This window comes from Gambusia affinis, linkage group LG04, assembly GCF_019740435.1.
Source record: "Gambusia affinis linkage group LG04, SWU_Gaff_1.0, whole genome shotgun sequence".
Classification (NCBI taxonomy): domain Eukaryota; kingdom Metazoa; phylum Chordata; class Actinopteri; order Cyprinodontiformes; family Poeciliidae; genus Gambusia; species Gambusia affinis.
In genome coordinates, this window is record NC_057871.1 from 16,306,154 (window position 1) to 16,327,091 (window position 20,938).

The window sequence follows — 20,938 nt, forward strand, 5'->3', positions numbered from 1 at the left end:
GTGTAGCTAGTGAATCCCATCAAAACAATGTGCTTAAGCCTAGTTAATCACTATTTGAAATGACAGGCCAGTTGTATTTTCAAACAAGGCCAAGTTGGTTTTGACATTTTGGATTTTTTTATTTTTGTAAATGAAACAACAATATTAAAACACATATTTGTAGTTTTATATCTTTGTGTGATATTAAAATGTACAGTATTTTTGTACAGTAGTTTTTAAAGCTTTTTATAAGATCACCGTCTCTTGTTAAATCACACATGAAGACATAATGTGTTGGTTTAAAAGGCTTTTATTAAAGTGAAAAATATTTACAGCAATTCAGCAGTCAGCAGTAATATGACTGAAAATAAGTGGTGAAGTATTTTAAAGAAACAGTAAAGCGTGGACACGAAGCGTATGGGAGAAAGAAAATATTACAGCCCATGAAGTGAGCGAGGACAGCATTCATCTTTAATCCACAGGCATCGGCAGATCTGAGTAGCTGATATCTTTAGGACTGTGCTGCGTGATCCCAGGTTGTTGGTCTCCATTCAGATCAACATACTTTACTGAACCCTGCAGACACGTAACGTAAAGTCAGCAAACACAAATTTAAAACCTGATCAAAACCAAAATAGAGTTATAAACAAGGATTAAATCTGTTACTTTTTACTGGTGAATACACCTATAAAACACAAGCATAAAATCTTAAACAATCAAACCAAACACCATCTTTAAAGAAGAATAGACATACACTGTTTTTTATTTCCAGTTCCTCCATTTTGCTGCCTTCAATGCCATGTAGGGGCAGGCAGGAGGGTCACCAGCAGCAGTGATTAATGCACACAGTGAGGCTGTATGTTGGTTGGGATGGGCTTGGCACTAATTTGACTGGAGCAAAGTGCTGATCTGAACAACTGATAGGAAAGGAAGCCTCGGCCCCAAATGCCTTTGTTCATCTCTGGAAACTTTGACAACAGTTTCCCTTTATGGCTGCAGAGAGTCAGACCAACCAGGAGGTGGCTAAATACAAAAACTGGAAAGGAAGGTTTTAGATTTTAATGCCAGACAGAAAAAGTCCTAAAATGATCTCTCTTAATCTTGAATTAAAATCTTGATAAATGTAGCTAAAAATTTAATCTAGCTAACTATTAGAATAAATGTTGAGTTACACATTTCATTTAGTTAATTATTTAGCTAAATATTTTACTTAAGTATATTATTAGTTAAATGTTTAATTTAACTAAATGTTGTGGAAAAATTTATTTTGAAGAATCAACTTCTTCATACGTTACGGTGGGTGTTTGCTTTATTTTCCGTTAACATGTTTCCCTTCTGGAAACCTGAGAAACAATGTCTTCTTAAATGACTAAAAGTAAACATTTTTATACATTTTAGGATGGATAGAGACTTTTTTTTGCATTTTTCTATACAGAACAAAAACAAAATTGGCAAAAAGCCTTTAGCATGTAATTCTCCCTTTTAGGGCAGAACTTGCAGATGCCGTCCAATGACTCAGATGTGGCATTGTTAAGGAAGAACACCAAGTTACTCACATAGTCATGATGGTCAGCAGCACCTGCAGGAAAACATATCACCAGTTAAACATGCAAAGTCCTGCTCACTCACTGCCTGACCTCAGGGCAGCTCATTAGTCATTTTTAGCAGTGATTCATTAGAAACTCCTCTGCAGGGGCCTCTGTCCCAGAAAACAGACGCAATAACACAACATTTCTAATCTGACTCTATTTACATTATGTCTGATACACACTTGAGTAAAATGCTCACGGTTCCTTTGCACAGGAAACATTAGGTCTCTGATGGACTACATGATAGACATGTCCAGCTTCTGTCTGCTTGTATAATAACAGGAAGTTCCTGACTGCAGTAACAGGATGAAACTGCTCCTGTGTGCTGCAGTGCAAATTCACCTCTCTGACTCCACGTCTTGTTCAGTCAAATTTAAAGAGGCTCAAGTGCTGAAGCCATAACTATTGTTATTGTATATTCTTTACCCATTTTAGAGGCAGAAATCAAGCTTTAAGGGGATGCAATAACAAGGTTCATGTGGCTGCAAAGAGTTGCGGTTTACAGGTTTGATTATCAAAGGACATTTGGGGGTCTAATTATGCATTTGAACAGTTTTTTCTCAGATTGGAAAGAAAAAGGCAAGGAACAACTACAGTGAATTTAAAAAAAAAGAAGTTTTAATTTATTATAGATTTTCTGTAAACCTTGCCAGATAAAAACTATCCAAAGAAAGAAAGAAAGCACAGAGGCGGATGAACGAACGTCACTCAATATTCAAACCAGAATAATTTCAGACACTGTCAATAGAAGGGTGTTAGTGAACTCACCATGGGGAGAGTTTTGGAGCTCGCTGTAAACTGTTTCTGTGCCTTTTCTAAGAGGGTCTGTTCGTGGAAGAGACAAAAACAGGCAGTCTAAGCATCAAAGGAAAAACTTGAGTAGATACTGTCTGTTTGAAATATCATAAACAACGTCCTAAAAATAGGAGGGTGTTGCCAGCGTGACGACCATCTTCTCCCCGATAGGATCCAGAGCACAAGACCATGACAATGAAGGAACGAACATCAAAACCTCGTCTGCAATTAGCTCAGCCCTTCCTGTTTACAACTACTGCAACAGTGCTGGAAATCCCATCAGCTATCCATGTCAGCGCTGAGGTGTATTAATTAAGTGTAATTAGGCCCCTCCCAGGAAGTCTTGCCATGTCTTATCAGCGTCTAAGGAATGTGGGACAGTTCTGCAGATTTGTCCAGAAAACGGAGAAGCTCTAGGTAACAAAAGACAGACAAGCTGAGGCTTCATGCAGAGAAGAGTTTAGGTTTTTGTGTATTACTTTTCGTAGGATCTGATGAGCGTGGATGCACCACCTCCGTGTACTCCACTTCTGGCTCGTTGGACAACGTGCTGCTATCATTGTCAATCTCTGCATGAGAAAAATTCATGTCAACGCAATAACACAACATTTCAAAATCTCTTCATTCCCTAGCAACCCACATTCACACAAATAGATAGTTGTCGATCCGAGCAAGGGAAATTTCTGCCACTTTAACACCCCAAAGACAATGACTCTACAAGGCCACAGAAACCTTTTCTGTTGAGGCATTTCCAAAAATGCAAAACCACCACAAATCTCAGCCAGTACCAGGATGAAAGGGCATATCAGCCACATAAGATCACAAGAGATGTTAACGAAACAAATAAAGCAGTTTCACCAGGGATGAACTATTCCCCGAAGACAATAAGCCAGAAAAAACGGACTCAAGAGAAAACCAGTTCAAAATATGGTCTTCAAGTAAAGTAAAAAACAAGAAAGGCAACAATTGGAACTATCTCAGATACAAAAACAAGTATCTATTTGTCAATCCGAGAATTTGTATCAGTTTTCTCTCAAAATGTGTAAAATGTTTTTGCCTTGGCTTCTCAATTTATTCCACTGTAAATTTAGCTGATGCAGTTAGTAACTAATGTCATTATTGAAGGATGCTTTCTGTTATTTTCATAACAGAACCAGACAAGAAAGAAATAAAGGAAGAAAGAAATAGAGAACAGAGAACAAAAAATACAAAAATAGGCATCAAACAACCACTGAAGTTTAATAATTGTCTCTAAATAACAATTGCTAATCACATCCACAATTCTCTTTCAAATGAAAATACATATGTTTTTTTGTAAGGCTGATGACTAATGACTAAATTTAAAATTCTTTAGTTCTTTTAACAAATGATTTGAAAGAAATGTATAGGCAACAGAAAAAACCCCCACGATGGTAATGGTGCTATGGAGTTCTGTCTCACCTGCGTCAGGCTTCCTGCTGCTCCATACGCTCTCTGGAGTTCTGTCCACTCTCACTGTTAAACACAGACCAAGCAGATTAACTTCAGACAAAACTATCATTTACAATTTAAACCGCAAGGGGAACAATTATATCAAAAGCAATTTCAGGAAACTTTCCCAGCATGCAATAAAAAAATAAAAAGAAAAGAAAATCCATTAAACAAATTTTTAAAACTTTCAAACACAAATAGGAAAGCAGATGCTTGAAGGAAGTCAGAAGAAAGAATCATCATCATCGTCGTCATCATCATCATCATCGTCATCATCATCTTCCTATGTACTCCTTTGTCCTTTGCCATCTTTATTGTTTTTGTCACCATCCACTCCGTTGTAGTCTTCATGTCCTGAGAATCTCAGTTCTTTCTTGTTTTATCTGTATTTATTTTTGATTGTTATGTGCTAGCTTTAAACAGGTTTGGTTTAGTAAAATACCATGGTGTCCTTTTTATTAGCCTCGATATTTATTTTTGTGTTGTTATTTCCTTTAGATTCCCTGCTTAGGTTCTTGTGGTTCCAGCTGCCCTTCCTTCTTCTTATTAGTCACACAGGATTCTCATGTCTCTCACTTTCCCTCCTGGTAGTTGTAACCAGGAGGGAAAGTGGTAGTTGTTCAGGTTGCAACTGTTCAGTTGCAACCTGAACAGTTTTCTGACCTCCTTACCAGATTATCCTGTTTTCTGTGCTCTGTTTTTTCTCCATACTAGTCTCCTTGCGGTGCAGTTGGGCTTTGTTGTTTTCCTGTCTGATTGCCTCAACTTTCTCCTGTGCAGATTATTTGTTTTTCTTCTTTTTTTTTCTTTAAATGAAATTTCCATCTGCTCTGCACTGGGGTCCATCCTTCATTTATAAAGATTGTGAGGAGCTGAGAGGCTGCTAGCTGCCTAGCTAGGATAACTTAACCTGGATATTCTTGATATTAACTTGTAATGCAAAGTCGGGCCTTGTGGGTAAAATGAGACCTAGCACAAATTAATTGTGAGTTGAAAAGACAAGCTCTGGAGGGTTTTTTTCCCTTCCACATGGTGCTAATGCAAGATGATGGGGTCAGCATGAGGTGACAAAATTTTGAGAAGTCATCTTTTTTGGATCTAAAGAGATTTCAGCATGAGGTTTAATCAAGTCAGGTTAATCGCTGCTTAATTTTTTAATTTTTTGTCATCTTGGATTCAACCCTGAGAACTTTGTTGCAAGTCTTCCCCCCTCCGCCCATTTTCTGTCTGGTGACTGTCAACAACTAACCGTTCCAGGAAAACCATTTATCCGCCATTATCTGTCGTCATGCTAACGAGTCTGAGCATTCAAGGAAGCCTCTGTTATAAGGAAGAAGCTACAGTGTAGCAAAATGCAAGGGGAGAGGGAAGGTGTGAGGTGAGCAGCGCATACATGATGGACAGCACTAAGACCCTCCTCTTGGCTCTGATTGGTTGTTTCCAGTTAGCACTGGGAGAAGGCAGATATTTTCTTTTTCTCAGATTATCTGTCTCATATTTTACTGTCACAACATAGTGAGAGTTTCAGCAAATGTGTAAAAAATATATATTTTTATAAAACTTACATACTGCAGCTTCAAGTTCAAATATGAGCATCAACTAGAGCATAAAGCAAAATCTATAAACTGAGATAAATTCAAATGTGATTTGACAAATGGTTCACAAATGCACTCCTGAAATAATTTTCACAAATTCCCATTAACACACTAATATTTTTTTTCATGCTATGAGATGTGTCTTTTAAATGTTTTCTTAATCTGGCATTTGTTATGTTCTTTTCTAAAAGCAAGGAGAAACTTTCTGTGGCATTCCATGTCACTATGACCTCTAAGTTACTGTAACAAAAAGAAGCAGGTTTCACATCCTTAACTTGTGAACACAGAAACCCTCAGCTGAGTTGTTCACAATAGTCGGTTAATTTAAGAGCGACTGCGCCGCAGATTCTGGCAAAAACAACTTCCCCAGTTGGTAATGTAATCTCACACGCGGCTCAATCGAGGCTTATGTGAATAATTTCCTGCCCCTGCTGAGTGCATTCAAACTCGCCTGGCCTGGAACAAAACAAACCCAACCCGCCAAAATACCACCAGTGTGATCAGCACAGCAGAGCTCTTCATGCCAGCATAGGAAGCAAATCAGAGACTCCATTGTTCCACCATTTCAAGAAAGTCTCTGCAGAGCATTTAGCTTTCAGGAAACAAACTGACTTCATGGTATGCAATTGTTCTTGCCTCAGGACTTCGACATAACCAAGCCTGCAAGGTCATATGTCAGATATGTCACAGTTCAGTCAGAGGTTTACATAAATACATCATTGGCATGAATGTCATGATTGCAGGCTTCCAATGATGCATTTGCACAAGTGTTTGTTCAGGGTCGCCTGACGGATTTAATTATTTTATTACAGAACAACAATTAGATGCATGCTTTTGAATTCACGGTGGAAACACCCTCAATCAAAACATTAACACTGCTCATGTTTTTTAATTAAGCTGAGGCTGAGGGCACTTTACAAGCTAAAAGTCAGTCTGTTTTATATATCCCAACAGCACTTTGATATATGCTTGGGATAGTTGTCCTGTTTGATCACCCAAAATGGTCCTGCTTTCATCCGTCAAACTGATGATGTGAGGTAGAGTTGAAGCGGTCGACTTTTCTCTTCGTTATTCTACACAGTTTGTTAATGCACCTGTACCACTGTCAGAAAAACAAACCCACATCATAACACAACCACTGCCACGCCTGACATCAGGCACAGAGTTGCTTGGTTTGAAAACTTTACTTTGACTGCCCCAAACATAATTCTCCTCATTGTACCCAAACAGCATAAGTTTTCTTGTCCAATCAAAAAAGTTTTTTTCCAGAAGCGCTCTGGCTTGTCCATGTGATTAGCTACAAAGGTGTAGAAGTCAAGTCTGCTCTTTTGATAGCACTCTGTAGGCCAGGCTGAAACTTCGACTCACTCGGGTTTCCAACTGGTCAATGAGCCAAATCACCTAATCAAAAATATTCTTGGAAGGTTTACATAAAATCTACTGAATGGCAGTTCTGAAGAAATTACATAATCTCTGTTAAAATGTGATCATATCCAACAAATTCTAAAACCTGTCAACGTCAAGAATAGTGGTCAAGATAATTAAACCAGGAACTGGAAGGTTTACAAAAAGAAATGTTGTGGAGCTCCATAAGGGACATCTAAATTAATATTTTTTGGTGTTATATAACACATGTCCCTGTTTCTGTAATGTACAGAAAAAACTTCCAATTTTATATTTTATGATTACTCCACCCTGGATGACTCATTTGCATCAACAGTAGCCCCAGAACCTATATGACAATTATGTCCATGATTAGTGGATGTAAACTTCTGACTACAAGTGTTTAATAACATATTTCAATAATTCAGGAGTCGTTCAAAAGCAGGAGAAATGAAGGAACGGTTGAGACACACCTCTAAATAAAATAAACACCTTTATTCTATAGAACTGCTCTCCATCATCAGTCCAGTGATCAACCAAATTTATATACACACATTTCCTGTTGTAATGTATACAGATCAGTGCTATCAGGTTTACTTCATGTAGATTAGTTGAACAGATGAAATAAAAAATGGGCATGCAGTCACACAGGAAAACGACACAAAGGCCAAAAAATGATTGTTAGGACAATGACTGAAAGAGGAGAGGAGAGGGAACAGTGGGCCCTAGTTTATTTCTTTTTCTTAAAAAAATAATAAAAACCAAAACAGGGTCTGCCATTTTGCAGGGAAAACAATTTTGTCCTCCAAAATGTCGTAAACATCAGGAAAGTGTTTCTGTCTCCCGTGTTTGTCTCTTAAGTCTTTCAGATTTTGATTTTCTTTAAAGATAGAGCGTTCTGCCTCTACACTGTTGCTGGGATACTGTAGCTGCTCCTGTTGCTGATGTCTGCAGGAAGCGATGCAACACTACCTCGCGTCCCATTGGTCACTCTCCCCTCCTTCTCATCATAGAACGACGCTGCGTCTGGAACAAGAGGATAATGGCTGCTCTAAGCAGGTTGTAGAAAATGAGAGAAAAGTACCTTCCCCTCTTGAGGAAACACTGAAAACAAACTGTGTCTCATTGCTCCTGCTGCTGTGACTCATGCTCAAGCATACATGACATGCAAAGGGAAAAAAACAAAAAAACAAAAACAAGGACAAAGCGATTTATCACACATTTAAGGACAGAATTGATTAGACACCCCCGCTTTTTCAAACATCTGATTTTTATTTTGGTTGTTTACATTATTCACTCAAAAAACACGAGCCAAAAATATTATCCCCCTGTTCCAGTTAGTGATCTGTATTTATTTGTTGTTGGATAAAAACCAGAAGTAGTTTGTTGTAGTTTTCAACGATCTGAGAAGTTCCCTGAGGAATTAGACCTCATTCTCCTCTCTCTGATCTGGAACAGAGCCTTGGCTTCAGTTCACTCCACAGATTTTCTACGCTGGCTGCAGATCAGTCAGAAATGTTTGATGAATGCAGCTCTTCACCAGCAGCAATCTATGCTTTACTGCTGACTACTTCAGGGTTTTTTGTTCTTTTCAAAATCTTCATCTATGGTTCTTTCTTCTGACTTCCTTCAAGCAAGAAGAGATTTCAAAATGCAGCTGTGCTAAAGCTTCGCCACAGCATGATACTCCCTCTAACATGTTTCACTGTGGGGAGAGTCTCCTTTAGATTAAAGGTCTCTACTTCCTTTCTTCAAATATAAGCTATGTCTTTAAGGTCAAAGAGAATTAAATACAGTCCAGTTTTTGACTTGGCAACTTTTCTGTGGTCAAGAACTCTTTTAGTAGCTTTGTTTGTCCTTCTGCATTTGCACAATGCCGCGGCTTGTTCAGCGACCAGCAGTCAGTATGATCACCTCTGAATATGAATCCAATTTAAAGAATTTTTTTTGCTGTTTTTGATATGATGCATTCCTAAATGAGAGCTGAAATCCTTAATGAAGGGTTAAAGGTTAGAGGACAAACCTCGGTTCAAACCACTGGTGTGCACTAAAGCTGCCTTAATAAAAAGGTCAGTTTTTAGAAAGCTAATAATATTGATCCCTGCATTTTTTTTTCTTAAAATGACTTGGTTGTTGTATGCAAATACAAATAAATAATAACGCTATCCAAAGATTAGCGTTATTCTTTGGATAACGCTATTATCCAAAGCGTTATGCAGTTCCTAGCTCTGTTGAAAGCAGCTAGGAACATTTTGTGAAACATTAAATCACACCGGGGGTTAATAATAATTTTGTCCTCAATAATAAACATGCTGAGCATGCACAAAAAACAAGAAATCTGCCACTCAAAGGAAGCACGGGCAACAACAAGGTCACCCTGATCTGACCTCTGCATGCAGACCAGAGCGTGGATTATTGCTGTGAGTCAAGATGTTACAGCACAGTCTGATGAGTGTTTAGGGTGAGATAATGGCTGTTAGACAATAAATACTGATGGGGCCTGTAAGTGACACACAGGAGGACGGTAAAAACCAAGCTACCTGTGGCTGCATTATAAACCTCTGTGTCGTGGGTTAGAGTCACTGTTAAAGAGTCATCTGATTTAGGGCTCGCAGGCTTTCTGAGAAATGGTGAAAAGAAAGTCAGCTGCAGGCAAACGTGACGTCAAGAAAAAAAACTTCAGATAATTGGTGAAGAAACTGGACAGGGTGTTTTGCATGTTGCAGACATTGTAATCGTGTGATTGTGGTTTCTGCCCACATTTCTCACTTATCCATAAGTCATGGAGCAAAAATGCATCAGTATAAATCTACCTTTACTCTAAACTGACTCCAGAAAAAGGTTCCAATAAGACAAACATAACTGCGGCAAATAAGAAACAACTGGACAAGGAAGGACCTGAAACCGGAACTGACTCAAGTAAAAGCAACAAATCAGCGTACCGTGTTCACAACATGCAAACTGATTCAGTGAGGCAGTCAACCACAGAACTAGAACGTTGTTTTCTTTGGTTAATTTTTATTCAGCAACGGTCTGATAGCATCAATTCATGCGTAATAATAAAATGAGAAAAAAAACCCAATGTTTACTAATTAAAGCAAAAGTCTCATCATTCAGTTAATACATCCTAAAACCCATAAAACTCATTTGAGATTTTAAGATAGACATCTTGAACAAAGAGCAGAAGCAGCTGCTTCTAAATATTTTCTATATTATTATTATTATTATTATTATTATTATTATTATTATTATTATTATTATTATTATTATAGAATTAACAAGATGCAATTCCTGAAAATGTTTGCTCAATGCAAATCTAAGTGATTATTTATCTATATCTATGTATTATTTATTTCACAGTTTCTGTTCTGTGGTTTATCATGAAAAAATTAATCTTTTGATCATTAATAAAACTTGCTATATTTAAAAGGTAAATAAAAAATAAATAACTTATAATACCCTGCAGGAACACTATAGTAAATATAAGTGAAACAATTATTCATTTCACTAGGATTGTATTTATTGAAACATAAATCCATGTGACCCTTTTGGCTCCTTATAAATACAAACTACCGGAACAAAGAATAGAACGTTGGAAGAAAAATTATGCTTCTGTCTACAAACATGCAAAACACACCAAATACTCCCTATAACCTGCTGTACCCAAACTCTGCCGCATCGTCTGAATCACCGGAAAAATCTGAACACCCTTCACCAGTTCCGAAAACATTCAGCACATTCAGGAGAAGCGAAAAGTCAAAGCCAACTCACACTGACAATTCAGCAGCTCTTTCTCTTTTTCCTACAATAAAAAAACAATAAGTCAGAAGCGAGGGGGAGGCAGCAGGAGGAGGGAGGGAGGCTGGTTTTTATTTAAAGATGTAAGAGGCCTGAGATTCTGGAGGACTGTAGATGTTTCTACCTCTCCTGGATCTTGTGAAGAGAATAAAGCCCACCATCACGAGTGAGGACACCACCAGTATTACGGTCCCGGGAATCAGCAATTTCTTCCACATGGCCATGCCGACTGCAAAGAGAGACACAAAGGACAAAAAGAAACATGAGATAATAAATAAGGATATGAAGAAAGATTAAAAATTAAATAATTATTACGTAGGTTTTTGCAAGTTTTAGAGAAAAAAATTACCACCGGGAGGCTAGGATGTTTGTGATCCTTTTATGAAATGTACATATATCTTCATGTTTATAAGCGGATTTTGGTGGATAGGAATAAATAAATATATAAAGAGCAAATGACATGAGTTAAAGTTTCCAAAATTGCCAATTTAAGAAAACTAATGACATAAATAGACTGAGGTGTCAGTCAGGAGAGATCTAAATGTTACTTGAAGAGCATTGCAGCAAAAATAAGAGTTTTAAGGAGAGGAAAGACAAAAAATATCAGAAAAACTATTGATAATTTTTATTACAGCAAGCTCTGTAGAAAGATCATTTGTTTTGGTTTTATTTTATTTTGTTATTCCTGTTCTCCCCCCCTCTCTTTCCAGGTGTGATTCACCACCAGGTCTTTCACAAAGCAAGTGTGCGTCAATTTGTGAGATTGAAGAGGAATGTAAATGTTTTATGGACTGGTAGATTTGCAAAATAGATTTGTAAAAATTTTATTGTGAAATAAAATCAAGAAATCACTGAAATGGGTCCTGACTTAACATGACAAAGGCTAAAAACATAAAGTAACGCATCAGCCACTGACTTATCAGTCTGGAAATGAAAACCATATCTAGCTTTGGGAGTCAAGTGAACAACGGTGAGAACTTTTATCCACAAAGGGAGAAAACATGAAACCCTCGCCAACCAAAATTATTCCAAGAAAGCATCAACAACTAAACCTGGGGGCCACAAAAGAGATCTGCAGCACTGCAGGCCAAACTTGCCTCAGGTCAGTGTTCATAATTCAACAAGAAGAAAGACAAACTGTGCAAAAAAGGTCAACGACAGGAGAGTTTCAAGGCCAAAAACAGTGCTGACCAAAAAGAACACAAAGCCCTCCTCACATTTGCCAGAAAAGCATCCCAAAAACCTCTGGGGAAATATTCCGTGGAGTTATGAGAAAAAAGGGGAACATTTGGAAAAATATGTTTTATGTTAAATCTGGTATAAAAACAAATGCAGAATTTCTGAAAAACATCATACACACAGTGAAACATGCTGGCAGTGTAATGTTCTGGGTCTGGACGACTCCCAGATCTGTTCTAGAAAATGCTGACGGAGAATTGCTGCTATCAGATTCTAGAGAATGCGTTGATTTATTAGGCTTATCCTGAAATATCAAAATTTAAGTGATTTTTTTAAACTCATAAAGACACATGATCTTGGCTTGTCACGATTACAAATTTTGCTGGATGATAAATTGTCCCAGAAGTTATTGCGATAAGCAATAATATTATCACTTAGAGACCATTTTCAGGTAAAGAAATCATAAGGCAACAACACATTAAGAGATCAATAAACTTTGAATTCTAACAAACATGTAAGATGTATTTGAAAGTGGAAGACATTTTAAAAATCCAAAAAAAAATAAACTAAACAACAAATAAAATGAATTATGAAGTCTCTGTAAACAAAATCATCCTTCAGAAATGGGCTCACAAAAGAGAGCGAGAAAAGAGAACGAAGATAAATAATGGAAATGAAAATTATTGAGCTCCTTTGAATTTTACATGGAACTAATTCATTTACTGCTTATTGTGACAGGCCTAATATAAACACTGGATGACGATTACATTTCAATAATAACAAAAAAAACCCAGCACAATCTTCTGTGCTCATCAAAAGGTAGAACATACTAACAGATCAGACCAAATATCTAATTGAGCGGCTAGTTTTGCTTTTATAGTATTTAGAGGATAGAATGAGGAGAGCCAAGGTGGTTTACAGAAATCAGACTCACCTACTAAGTTGATTTTATTACTTTCAACAGAGTTGGCTCGGTTCTCAGCCTGGCAGTAGTAATTGTCGGTGTGTTCCTTATTCACAACGAATTCGTAGTTTGTGTTGTTAAAATTTGTGGTTGTGGTCTTCAGTGGATTTAGGTCGTCGCTGTCCCGGAGCCACCTCACTGTTACAGGTGGGGTGCCCAAGAAAGAACAAATGAGGATGACCGTATGTCCTTCGGAAATGTCATTGAGGTCAGGAACGACCATCAGATATGCTTCAGTCATTGGCTCTAGAGGCAAGAAAAAAAGAAAAGAAATATATGTGTTGTGTTATAATCAGGATGTCGATGTCTTTTATTGGAAACACACAAAGTTGTCAAAAATGTTAAAAAGACATTTTCTGCCATCAGGGAACCAAAAACACAGGAAACACAACCCAGTGATGTGGGTCAAAAACCTATTGATCTTATGAGACCTGAAGCACTTCTATCCTTGAGAATATTCCACAAAGTAGTCTGGTTTTTATACAAAACAATAAATGTGTTATTCTTTAATTCAGATTTCGATATTTACCAATGACAGGTGTTTGAAGTTTGTCGCTTAGTTCAGGCTTCCTCTCCCCATTACTTGCTGTGCAAAGGTAGTGGTTTAGTCCGCCAGGTTCATTGATGACGATTGTAAAGTTAGCAGCTTTATTGAACTCATGAACAACGGTAATTTGGTGTTGTTTGTTAGCCTTCCACAGGGTGTATGTAATGGGTGGGGTGCCTGTGCCTGACTGACAGAAGATTTCAACTTTCCTCCCGAGGATTGCAGTGCCAGAGACCCAGATCTGTGGAGTCGAGACAGGAACTAAAGAGGAGAGAGGTGGAAAAATAAAAAGGGGAGCAAAATGTATCAAAACAATTCCGAACATTTAGTTTAGAAAACACAAATACAAGGAAGAAGCAAAATGTAACTGATGGCTTTCTTCATGCAGAACAATAACTTTAAAGAGCACTTTACAATAGTTGAAATTATTAGTAATTATATTAGCAATATAATTATATCAATCTTTACTGATTTTGTATTTCACATAATTTCTAAATATTGCACAGACCTATGAGGAAATATGAAACACCTCACACTAACACCAAAGGTGCATCAAAAAGTAGCAAAAACAACAACCAGTGTAGTTTTTAACAGAGGTTAATGAGTAAATATATTCAGAAAAGTCAAGAAATGACATCAGCAAAGCCTTCAGACTCAAGGTATTGGAAGAAGCTGCAAATAAACATAAATGGAGATGAAATATTGACATGGTAAAGGTTTCATATAAATTCATGCAACCAGTTCATGTAAAGTGATTTATCACAGAAACAGTGTATTTGAATCATATGTTGCTATTATATTCCGTTTTAATTCCTAGCTTGTAGTTATGAATGACCCGGCACTCATGACATCATGAAATAATTGCAAACTGAACCTAAAAATGAACAAACCCAAACACCACAGCTTCCACCACATGATTATCTATAAAGAATGTAGATGAAGACCAAATATGGTATGCAAGATCAAAAATCCAAAAGTAAATGTGAAGCTGCTGTTGTTTTCATCAGATGTGTGCTCACCTTTAGGACGAATTGTCAGCACATTGCTCTTCTTCTTGATGCCCTTTGCAGCAGCTGTACATGTATAGTTGAAATCAATTGTCTTGGCTTTACCAACGAATACTCCGTTCCCTTTTCGAACCATATGGTAGTCAAAAGGTTCAAGACTGTAAATGAGGGATTCTCCTTCAAGTCTATCATAAGACAGTTTCTCACTTCTGCATGTCAGACTAATTTCATCGCCTTGGAAGACTTCGAGAGCAGACATCTTGAGAGTGGGCACGGAGAACAGCTCTGTGGGTAGATTGAGAACGAGCAATTTATCACACAATCACTGAAACCAGTGTCACATGTGGAAGGGTCTCAGAGAAGTGAAATAATCTCAATCAGAATATGATAAATGAGCAAAAAGTCAAAGGATGCAGTAACATCACTCATTCTGTGTCTGCTCACCGCTCACTGAAACTGTCTTGTTGACGACTTTTTCTACATCTCTCAGATACAGCAGGCATTTAATGGTAAGCATTGGGGTTCTTGCATGTGCAGTCCAGTTAACATGGATAGATGTTCTTCCACTCTTGAGTAGTTCGGTGTCCTGACTCAGGAAGAGCTCTCCAGCTTGGTGGTCCTTCGTAACATTACTAACCGAGCAAGTGATGTTGAGAGTGTCACCTTCGTAGACGTTATCCTGAGGGGAAATCTTCAGGACTGGTTCGATGGAAAGTTCTGTGGAGGCAAACCCATGAATCAGGAGGTGTGATGAGGCTTGGAAGAATTGACCAATGAACAAATCTAATGTACCTTCAACGGTAAGAGTGACTGTGTTGCTTTTTTGGGACCTGAATGAGTTTGGCAAGACAAGGACCAAGTAGGAGCAGTGAATAATGTGGATCCCGACGCCTTTAGGGACAAACGTGAGTTCGTTGGAGGTCACCCTGGCATTTTCGACTTCCTTGGAGTTATCATAGAAGCTGAACCAAAGGGAACCCGTCTCTTCTGATGTTAAACATGTGGCTGTTACTGATTCCCCCTCGGTGATATTAACTTTGTTGAGGCGGAGTTTGGGCTCTGACATGCCTGGAAACCGGTGAACATAGAAGAGCATGAGTGAGCAAACCAAAAAGACTGAAGCAGAACCTTTCCTCCAAGTGTCAAATAACTTCAAATCAAACCACAGATAGCTTTATCTTCAGTGCACAGGGTGGAAAATAAATATTGAACTTTTTTCTCAGTGACCTTATTTATAAAGGGGCGACTGACATGAAATTTACATCATATCTGCAACATCCTATGTAATACAAACATACTAAGAATTCAAAATAAATTATACCCTGATTAAAGATAATTGGAATGAAGTGGATAATAAAGCATCTGTATATGAGCAGATGATGAGAAATGCTTCCAAACATTTCAAGAAAATAGCAAATGTCTCTTAGCATTTGGGAAAACATCCTGCTCCTTATCAGAGCTAATTATTATCAACTGGTTTAGTCCTAATTCATGGGAAATGAAAAGCAATCTCATCATCAAAGTATTGCTCAAATCCTACTAATTATTTTGAGCAATACTACTAATGTAATAGTCATATTTCACGTCAATATGACTATTATAGTTTCAACTACAGAGAAAAACGGATTTTCTCCCTTTTTTTTTTCCCCCACCAGGGGGTCTTTTTGTGGGCTCTAGTGTCCCTTATTCAACAGTAAGCTGACAGGAGAGGGGGGAAGACATGCGGCAAGTGTCGTCGCGTCTGGGAATCGAGCCCGCGACGGCCGCGTCGAGGGCTGGGGGCCTCCAGGCGTGGGGCGCACTGCCCTCTACGCCACCGGAGCACGCCCCGATTTTCTCCCTTTTTATCAGTGTATTTATTGTCATACTGTTTCATTTTCTCAAATACAGAGTTTATCTGTTAAACGTCCTCAGATGAAAACAGACTCACCTTCCACTGTGAGTGTTGCAGCTTCACTGGCCTTCACCTCTCCCATGATGCTTATCTTGCACTTGTACTTGCCATTGTTGGAGACTCTGGCCTGAGGCAGGCGGTAGAGCAAATCCTCAGAGGAGCTGGTTGTCTTGTTGTAGATTACAATGTCATCTTTGTATATGGCGTACACACGATTCAGTGCCTCCGTCCCGAAGGCCAGAACCTCGGCCTTGCATCTCAAAACCACGTTGGCGTCTCTCTTCACAGTAGCATTGGGCTCGATGGACAGGTCCACTTTCGTTATTTTTAAAGCTGGGGTGGCTTTAAAAAGAGGCAATTATGATCAGAATTTAATTGACAACAATAATAGCTTTTAAGAAGTCTAATTAAAAGTGGGAAGCTCACATGGATAACACTCATTTTGAGGAATTAAATGGCTTCCAGGAGGCATAGGGGTGTGTCGCAGACACGGCAGTGTTTAATGTTTCACGCCGATTTGTCTAAATTGCGTCCCGTTTCTGCCCAGGTTTTCAGGGGGTTAATCCAATGAATGAGCGGATCATTCATTTTAGGAGGAAAATGGTCAGAAATGGACATTTGTGTCACTGGAGTGGGTCAACATCACAGCAAGACAGAAACCATTTCTGCTCAGAGGTTTATACACCCTCTTCATCAGCACAAATCACATTCATTTGACAGACATTTTGAAGATTATCGTTATGCAGGTTTTCCTTGTATTTTTTTCACAAGACCCACATTTCTGATTTAATAATCTAATCTGAAATGTCTGCTAAACATTTTTATTAGTTGTAAGCAATGAATCATCAGTCTTTACATAAAATGAAAGTTTGAAAACAGTCTGTATAAATAACCTACATGATGTGTTTAACTTGTGAGATGGGTTGCTGAAATACATTAACTTTTCATTAATATTCTAGTTTATTGACATGACTGTGCATATGGCCCCACTAATAAACACTTATATTCCTCTCAGTCAGTAACCAGCAAACCACATGACCTCTGTGGCCATAAATATGGATATCAGAATATTGGATCACTTTATTGTGAGAGTTTATTTGGTCAATTCACAAACAGATCAATCTTTGTCTCTTCTGAACATGAAACCTTTTTCTCTGAAGGCACTCGGCTTGTCCATTTGGGCCGCTGCGAATTTCCATCAGGTCTGATGGTGTCAGTTTTATTGATATGGTTTGGTTCATGGGTAGCACTGCCTCAGTCCATGACAATTTAAATGTTACTTCAGCATTGACAGGAGCACTAAAGTCTTCCAACAGTTTCAGGTGACGCCAGGTTAGAGCGTCATCGGTTCCGGAAATCCAATGTATTCTTAGCTGAATAAAAGAGGATGCTCAAGCATACAGTAATAACATCAAGCATACAACAACATTGAATTTGGAAGGGATAACAATCACCAAGACGAGGGAAATGGGCTTAGAACTGTGTTTGTACCAGAAAACCAACCACTTTAAATAAACTACGTACTCTGCAGGAACAGAGAAAATTCACAATAATCAGAAAAAATGGTTCTAATTTTATATCTTTCCTTGAATGATTGCAGCTATCAAACTCCATGTGCAACACAGAGAGAAAACAAGCACCTAATCTTAACCCGTTTTCATTCTGATATCAGCAACAGCCCTGATCCTGACTCATCTTCAAGGGGAGAAATAAAGCATTCGGAAATGAGGACAGTTTGAGGCAGAAAGCCTCTGCATGCTGACGTCAAACTGTCAGACCACTCATACGAGCCGAGTGGCTACTGCTGTGACTCAGAGAGGGGTGGTAAACAAACCTTGAGGAGGGAGGCAAAGCACTTTGTTTAACAAACGGGTCGCTCAGGGGACTTATTCACTGATTCTGACCCACGCCCAGCATCATTCAGCAGGAGCTGGCAGGGCTGATGATGGGGAAACAAGGCACGTGCAGGACTCAGATTTGCTTCTGGGTTTCCCAAACAGAACCTGAATGACAGACCAGCTTAAACTGTGCAGCTCTGGAAAAAACCGAGACACCGCTGCACTGAACCCCGTCAAAAACTCTTCCCGAGTTAAAACATTAGTATTGTTGTTTCGAAATGAGTATAAACTTGTGTTCTTGAAATTGCTTGAGATCTGAAAGCGCTGCATCTTTTTTTCTTATTTTAACCACTTCTGGTTTTTTACAAATAACTAAATTTTAGCTTGGAATTACAGAGACATGTTGTCAGTAGTTCATGGAATAAAAGAACAACGTTCATGTTACTCAAACATAAACCTATGAAAAGTAAAATCAGAGACAGTGATCATTAAGTAGTCTCTTAATTTTTCCCAAAGCTGTATATAAAATTATTAGATTTTTCTTCTGGTATTGAGACTTTTTTCTACCCTGGAACCTTTTTTTTTTTTTTTTTTTTTAATATTGTACTATTTTATTATTTACTTTGTCCTAATTTATATATTACTTTTTAACTTCTTAGGTTTGTGTGACATTGCTGCAAAATAAGTGATTTAAACTTAACCATTTAGTAAGTCAAGACATTGATTTTTTTTGTGGGAATTTAGTTTCTCTGCTTTCAATAGTATATAATTTGCATTACAAGAAAACAAGTGAGGAAATCTGCCATATGAAATAAAATCTTAATATCAGAGGGAACTGATCCAGCCTTGAGCACACAGAGCAGAGTTAGAATAGAAACTTTCTTTCCATCCTGAACCTGCTGCCTTTCAGATCTGTATCTGCAGCCGATATGAACAGATTCCCACCTCCCACTGCCCAGCAGCTCCAGAGGCGTGTGACAATCCTCACCAACCAGTTCCCAACTCAACTTTTCCACCACAGCAGACACCAGTGACTCTGATAACCGCCATGAGTGTTTCCACTGAACAAACAGGAGTATCTCTGTTCTTACACAGCCTTTTACTACCTCCAAGCTCAATACCAACACCAAAATATGTCTTTACACAAGATAAAACAATCCCTCATGGATATATCAGTCTGTTTATAAAACAACTTTAGTCCAACTATGATTTATTTCAGAATATGCTTACCTGCATTCAAAGTTGTCCCTGATTGGAAGAGTTGGAGAAAAGAAAGAAAGCACCAGGTTAGTGAAGATCAGATCAACCGTCTCCTGTTTGAGAGGGAGAGAAGTGGGTGAGAAGTCTTACAGCTGAACAGGAGCGTGGAGGTGAGCAGTGGCAGGAGGCCCATCCTGTCTGAGGAACGCCGAGGCTCCTGGTGGTCGTGGCTGTCCTTCAGGTGAAAGACACTGGAGCTGCCTGGCGGGCACCGCACGTTAATGTGAGGATGGACAAGGATCTGGTGGGTGGGAGCAGAGGTGGCGCTTTACCTCACCCAGTGGCGGCGGTTATCAGCCCAAACAGCCATCGACTTGGCTTAATTTGACAGGAAGCGAGTGTTGTTTCCTCAGGATGTTCGCGCCGCCCGACTCTTTGCTGTTGTGGAATGTGTTCCACATACAGTGTGTGTGTGTGTGTGTGTGTGCGTGTGTGTGTGTGAGAAATGGTGATGAGAATAATGCTGGACTGCTTTGGCATGCAGTGTTGAGAACTTTCATCATGCATCCATGTGTCAGATTTCTTTTACAAACATTTACAGGCAGAACTGTGACCCAGATAGGGCCACCTGCTCCATTTTTATTCATATAAGAAGATCCACCAGGTTAAAATGCTAAATTCCAGCTGTTCTAACAAATCTGTTGCTAAAACGTACAAGAAATCTCACTTAGTCCAAAAAGTGATAAGGATCTTCACTCACCCAGCAGCCCTACCACCAGAAACTGTACTCAAGTTAGAGTAGAAGTACTTCAGCATATTTTTAAGTAAAAAGTAGTCAAGAAATTACTTCAGTCCTATGTGTCATCTGATTAGATATATTAAAATGATATCCTCAGACAAAAAAAACAAAAAAAAAAACAAAAAAAACAATACAAAGTTATGTGCAGATTCTGGTTCATGCATTGCAGAAAAAAGGTAAAGTCCTTCCAGTGACAATATAGTGTTTACTGTATTTTCCTGGCCTCTAAATGGCACAAAAGAGTCAATAAATACAAATTAACACCGATACACAGAGTATCCTTAAATTTTAATCGAGCAAAAGTAGCAATACGTCATAGGAATATTGCTCAAGTACCGGTATGGTGTAGTATAACTACTCAAAAGATATTTTCTCCCTCAAAAAGTTAAGTAAATGTAATTGAATAAATATAAAAAGCTGTTTTCCTTCTTTGTCTACCACTTTGATAAAATAGCTCTCTAAACCAAACTCGCTTGGTCAAATGTTCTTTCCCTCTAAACCTTTATGGCAACAACCTTCACAGAGAGCTGTTTATGTAACTATCGAGTAATTTTGGCCAATTCCTCTTTGTGGAACAGTTTTAATTCACCTGTGTTGGAAGGCTTGTTAACATGAACAGGCCATGTTTCTTACCACTGCATGTGAATCACAGACTAGGAGTCTAGAGGACGAGTGGAGAGGCACAGAATCCAGTTTGATGGTTCTAGAGTCGCTAATTCTTGAAATAAATACACTTTGAATTTTGATGTAATTTATTGACATGGAAACTGAACAAAAGGCATGTAGTAAATGCATATTCTGCATTTACCAAAGCAATAGCAATTGTGGAGATAACCAGGCAGCTAACAAGCATAGCAATTTAATAAGCTATGCACCAAACAGTATACTCAAATGTTTACAC

At 38.4% G+C, this 20,938-nt stretch overlaps 1 protein-coding gene across 6 annotated transcripts; it reads right to left on the reverse strand.

Annotated features, from left to right (window-relative positions):
* Positions 1-273: 273 nt before the first annotated feature.
* On the reverse strand, positions 274-19,558 carry pecam1b (platelet and endothelial cell adhesion molecule 1b). Of its 6 annotated transcripts, XM_044113276.1 has the most exons (14): positions 19,389-19,558; positions 19,269-19,286; positions 16,237-16,542; positions 15,099-15,374; positions 14,751-15,023; positions 14,319-14,591; positions 13,282-13,560; positions 12,723-12,998; positions 10,734-10,838; positions 3,804-3,857; positions 2,843-2,932; positions 2,337-2,393; positions 1,536-1,558; positions 274-555 (listed from the first exon to the last, which is right to left on the reverse strand). In XM_044113276.1, exons 1-14 carry the CDS (start codon positions 19,429-19,431, stop codon positions 451-453), a joined length of 2,178 nt encoding a protein of 725 aa, XP_043969211.1. In that variant the 5' UTR covers positions 19,432-19,558; the 3' UTR covers positions 274-450. The 6 variants fall into 6 exon arrangements, with proteins under 6 accessions (XP_043969211.1, XP_043969214.1, XP_043969212.1 ...); XM_044113279.1 differs by lacking the exons at positions 274-555; positions 1,536-1,558; positions 2,337-2,393 and adding an exon at positions 10,583-10,613 and having other exon boundaries at positions 2,842-2,932; positions 19,389-19,556; XM_044113277.1 differs by lacking the exons at positions 274-555; positions 1,536-1,558; positions 2,337-2,393; positions 2,843-2,932; positions 3,804-3,857 and adding exons at positions 7,288-7,837; positions 9,352-9,431; positions 10,583-10,613 and having other exon boundaries at positions 19,389-19,556.
* Positions 19,559-20,938: the final 1,380 nt, after the last annotated feature.